The following is a 5542-nucleotide window of genomic DNA, read 5'->3' on the forward strand; positions in this document are numbered from 1 at the left end:
GACAAACCATGAGAGACTGTGGACTCTGAGAAACAAACTGAGAGTTTTGGAGGGGAGGGGGTTGGGGATTAAGTGAGCCTCGTGGTGGATATTATGGAGGGCACATGTTGCATGGAGCGCTGGGAGTGGTGTATAAACAATGAATTTTGGAACACTGAAAAGAAATAAAGTAAAATAAAATGGAAAAAAAAAAAGAGGATACTCAATGTAATTCCAATAAAAGCCCCGAGTTTCTAGTGCAACTTGACTGATTCTAAAATTCACATGGGGTAGTAACTAAAGACCCAACAGTACGCCAACACATTCCTAAAGAATATGGTGAGTGAATCTGATATAGCAAATGTCAAGATTTACTATGGAGCTACAGACAGATGATTTCCTGAATTTCCATTTAGACATCTTTCAACTTAGCCTATATCTTGGCCAAGGGTCATTTCAGTAGAATAAAAAAACCATAAAGAAAGAAGAAAACTAGAGCTATATTTCAATTTGCTCCTCACCACTTCCTCAGGAATTCAAATGCCTCCATTTAGGTCTTTTATTTATTTATTTTTAAAAAGATTTCATTTATTTATTTGAGAGAGGGAGAGAGAAACCATGAGCAGAGGGGAGGGGCAGTGGGAGAAGCAGGCTCCCCAGTGAGCAGGGAGCCTGATACAGGGCTCGATTCTGGGACTCTGGGATCATGACCTGGGCCAAAGGCAGACTGCTCAACCGACTCAGTCTCCAGTCACCCCTCTATTCAGGTCCTTTAAAACATAAAACAAAAGTGTACCTTCTAAAAGGTACATATAAAATACAAAAGCAAAAATAAAAACATTAAATATATAAATATAAAAGTATAAAACATCAAAATATTACAAAAACTAAAAACAAAAATAACATTTAACAGGTAGAAAAACAGAAACTCTAAAAAGCAAATTTGGGGCTAAGACCAAGCTTAAATTTTAGGGTGTTTCGAAGTCCTAAAACTGAAATTTTAAAAGGTTTATAAAATTTTATTAATCCCAAAACAAGTCCCAGAACCTTCAGGGTCATTTTCCCATTCTCTTTCTCATTCTCTCTTTTCACATCTGAATCACAAGTGGTTTAACATATCTGAGTAACTAGTGTGATGTCAATAAAATCACACTCAAGTTGTCACATTGGCTGGAGTTTCATTCAATTCAGTAGGTTTAATTTTCCAAATAGTTTAAATCAGAAATGTTGTCAAACAACAGCAAAGCTAAATAAATGCACGAGATAGAAACCCAAAGAGAAATATCAGGTTATTTTTATTTAATTATATAAATAATAAAACCATTTCCCTCCAAAAAAGGAGGGAAACAAATGACAAAATTAAAGATCCTGATTAATCCTAGATCAAGTGAGAGAGACAAGACAGAAGTATAATCCAATATTTCTACTTCTAGACATATACCCAAAAACAGTTATTCTAAACAGAGGGAGGGGGTAATACAACACACTATTATTCCTTGAAGCTGTGCAGCCCAAAGTGCTGCTGTCAGCCATTCAAGTAAATGAAAATCCTGTTTGAAATTATCAGCCTAGAACCCTTCTTTTGCATGGTTTTAGTACGTAAGTTTTTCAGCTGATAAATCAAGGGACAAACATGCTTTAATTTAGATTTAACAAACACTGAGAGCCTGCTATGGGTATAAATTCTGGGGGGTGGGTACATACCCGAAGGGGAATCTTAAGAAATTCCAATTCCTTTGATTTTTAAGTAAACTCCTCCATCAATTTGCCCAGTATATGACAGGCACTTGAGAAAGGCAATTCTCCTTAATTCCTCTCTCTCAACCTGACAGGAGGTCCACTTGGCTCTATCACCAAAGTGTATCTCAATATCTTCCACTTCTCAACATGGCCATTGCTACCAAACCAGTCTTAGCCACCATCATCTCACTGGTTCTTCTGTTGCTCCTTTACCGTCTACTCTCCACAAAGCAGCCACCCCTCCACATAAAATCCTCCAATGACTTAGAATAAAATCCTATAAGGCTCTTTCCACCTGCCCCCCAATTTCATCCTTCTTAACACCTCACTCACTTATAAATTCTAGCCATGTTGTCCTTCTTTATGTTCCTCCACAGAACTAGGGCCTCCACATTTGCAGTTTCCTCTGCCTAAATCATTATTCACTCCTATATTTATTTCACACCATACCCAATTTCACCTCACTTTCTTGACTACCTGCATCCTGCCCAACACTCCCTATTACCTTCACTGCTTTTTTCTCCAAAGCACTTACCTCCTGTAACATACTATAGATTCTAGTTATTTATCTTTGTGTATTTCTCCACCTCCACTAGAATCTTAAGTCCACAAAGGCAAGGATTTTGGTTTTCCCACTACCAGATCTGAAGTGCCTAGAAGACTGTCTGCTTATGGTAGGTCCTCAATAAATATCCAAATGAAGCTAAATGAATGAGCTTTATTAGTCTTACTCATAGCTGGATCTTCAGTATCTAGAACAATACCCAGCATATAGTATAATCACTCAAATTTTTGGAAGTAATGATGATTATTAAGATACTCAAATTCTAAAATACTATCAAATCTGAAGAAAATTTTATTTTGTTCAGCACAGTTTGAAATTTAAGTACGGGGGCACCTGGGTGGCTCAGTGGGTTGAGCCTCTGCCTTTGGCTCAGGTCATGATCTCAGAGTCCTGGATAGAGCTTCGCATCAGGCTCTCTGCTCGGTGAAGAGCTTGCTTCCCTCTCTCTCTCTGCCTGCCTCTCTGCCTACTTGTGATCTCTGTCAAATAAATAAATAAAATCTTTGAAAAAAAAAAAAAAGAAAGAAATGTAAGTACAATTCTCTATTTTGTGCATGTTCAAAAAAATTCCATGATACACTTTTTTCTTAAAGACTTAAATATGTGTCATTGCACCTTGGATAAAAAATGATGACCTAGTTTGATAACTTAGTTTTTAAAACCCGAAAAGGAAACTAACCCAAATGCTCTCTAACAACATCGGAAAATTTATATACAGCATTCAGTAGAAAGAAGAGAACTAATGATTCAAGAAGGAGAAAGTAGAATTGATGAATAAATAACCTTAAGTAGGCAAGAGACTATGGAATCCAACACTCATGTAGAGGGACTGATTCAGTAAGTGAAACAGAGAAGAAGGCAGAACATACGGTACAGCTGTAAGGGAGTGTGTAGATAAGGTTGCAGAAGCCTGCGGCAGTTTCATTCTGATTCTGGAAACTTCACTGTTCATAGCAGCGGTATGAACTACGGTATCTAGTAAGGAGCATGGAGAGAATGTGTAGTAAGGAGATGAGAACCTGCATCAGATTCCTAACAGATTCTAATTCTTAAGGACTAACTGAAAGGAAAACACAGCACTAAGAAGCAGTGCTTAAAGACATTAAAGAAAAATTGGGATACTGTGGTATCACAGAAGCCACAAGATGTGTTTCAAGAGATGGGACTGTTCAAATGCACTGATGGCACATCTTCAGAGTGAAATGGTCCAAAGCCATCTCACCATGGCCGACACAGAAGGTGACATGATGGTACATCTGAAGAGTGAAACGGTCCAAAGCCAACTCCCTGTGGCAAAGCGAACACCCTATGGCCAGCATAGAAGGTAACATCCTTCACTTGGAAAGGAAAGCAAGCATTGTGGAAGAGCTGACTTTCTACAACAGCTTATGTTGCAACATATAATCAATTATCTTGAGTGTACATACATCCTTACAGTGTAAGTAAATTTAGCTTGTTTCTCCCAAAGAAATAATAACCTCCCAAATAGTACTGATATAGTATTAAACATTAACGTTTTCTAAAATTTTAAAAAAAGAAAAATAATGCAATAGTATGTAACAGAGCATCAAGTTGGTTAATTCCCATATGGTTTATTAACTTCCTAAAAGTCAACCCCTTCCAAAACTCATGTAAGTTTCGCCATTAAATTTGCACAGTAAATGTAGAGTTTGACTTTCTACTCTATGAGAATACAGCTTTCAAAGTACAGCCTATTCGCAGGATTATTAGTATAAATTACTTAGAATCACTTCATCTGTAGATTTGAGCCAGCATTTTAAAGCAACACTGCCACCAGAAGACTGGAAAGATAAATAACTGCTAAAAACTACAGTACAGGCTAATTACAGAACATTTACCTGGTTTCTCAACCTAGCTTTATTACAGCCTGCCTACTAACAGCTGTTCAAAAAAACACTCATTCTTCTCGGAACTCGGAATTTTTTCATCATCAGCTAACCCACCAAGACACGTTTCACTAGGTCACCTACTAGCACACAGGTTTCAAATCCGAGTCAGTCTTCAAGTGCAGCAAAACAAATTAACAAGGAGCGTTCAACTGCTTTCTGTAGACAATAAATCAAAAACAAATACATAATGCCCTGTGGTCAGCATCTTTGTATTAGATTAACGGTAAACTTAATCAGGCACCCGACTAAGCTCTAAAGATCCCTTAGAGACAAAGAGCACAACCTTCCAGACTCAAAATGTATAAAAGAAAAAAAGAAACAAAATTAAGTAGGATAAAAAGCACTAATTAAAAGGGATTAACTTGACACACTCTTTTGAACTTAAAAATTGTATCCTAATGTCCCGTCCTTATCTAGTGTTTACAAGGTAGGTACAAATGCAGTCTTCAAGCACTTCATGTATGCAAAGCATCGATGATTTTTTAAAATAGGTGATTAAACATTGTGTCCTAATGCCAAAAAACTCCGCACTGTGTCACGGAATCGCTGAATTTGTCATTGTTCACAGCTGGGGAAAACTTAGTCCCCCGGCTCGCGTCCAAGGACTCCAGAGCCTACAGGTTTCCCCTTCACCGGGCGGTTCCGAGGCGCCCAGCGCGCCCCGGGGGCTGGCCTGGGGGCTGGCGCACGTCCGGGATTAAAGGGCTGGCCGGAGAGGGCGTGCCCGGCCCGGCCGCGCAGCCGCCGCCGCCGCTTACCCGGTAGTTGCTCGAGCCCACCCAGCCGGTGAGCGCGTCGACCGTCTTGCCCAGGCGGCCCAGGTCCTCCTCCAGGTCCGGGATGGCGCCGGGGGCGCCGAGATAGAGCAGCAGCTCCTGGCCGACCTGCAGACGGCCGCCGACGTCCTTCTGTTGCACCTGGGCGCTGAAGTACTCCATGCTGCGGGGCTCCATGGCCGCCCGCCCGCCCGGGAGCGACCAACTTTTGCCGAGCGCCGCCCAGCCGCCAGAGCGGGTCCCCGCGGGAACGGGCGGGACGCGCTCGGTCCGGCCGACGCGCGGCTCGCGGGGCGCGGCGGGACTAGCGCCAGACGCCGAGCGGCCCCCAAACTAGTCAAACTCGGCGCCCCCCGCCACCCAGCCCGCTTTAGAGGCCGCGGCCGCCGGCTACGTCAGCACGCGCATGACGTCAGCGCGACGCCGGCAAGCGCCCGCCTTTCTCGGCTGCCGCTTCCCGGCGGCGGCTGGTCGGGAGGAATCTTCTGGGCGTAGTGGGACCCCTGGCGGGAGCTGGGGTCGAACTCGGTCAGCACCCCTGTAAGAGGCTGGCCCATATCGGGCACGCACTA

The 5542-nt window shown here is 42.3% G+C and overlaps 1 protein-coding gene across 36 annotated transcripts in view; it reads right to left on the bottom strand.

Moving 5' to 3' along the window:
- CLASP2 (cytoplasmic linker associated protein 2) overlaps positions 1–5236 on the bottom strand; it is a 180396-nt gene extending 175160 nt beyond the window's left edge. For 23 of the 36 annotated variants that reach the window (XM_044252799.1, XM_044252798.1, XM_044252794.1 and 20 more), the window contains exon 1: positions 4953–5235. In XM_044252799.1, the coding sequence (XP_044108734.1) occupies positions 4953–5147 (195 nt within the window). In that variant the 5' untranslated portion in view covers positions 5148–5235. Of the gene's footprint in view, positions 1–4952 lie in introns of all 36 variants that reach the window. The other 13 variants (XM_044252807.1, XM_044252805.1, XM_044252802.1 and 10 more) reach the window with 2 other exon arrangements.
- Positions 5237–5542: the final 306 nt, after the last annotated feature.

The sequence above is a fragment of the Neovison vison genome, chromosome 6 (genome assembly GCF_020171115.1).
Source record: "Neovison vison isolate M4711 chromosome 6, ASM_NN_V1, whole genome shotgun sequence".
NCBI lineage: Eukaryota > Metazoa > Chordata > Mammalia > Carnivora > Mustelidae > Neogale > Neogale vison.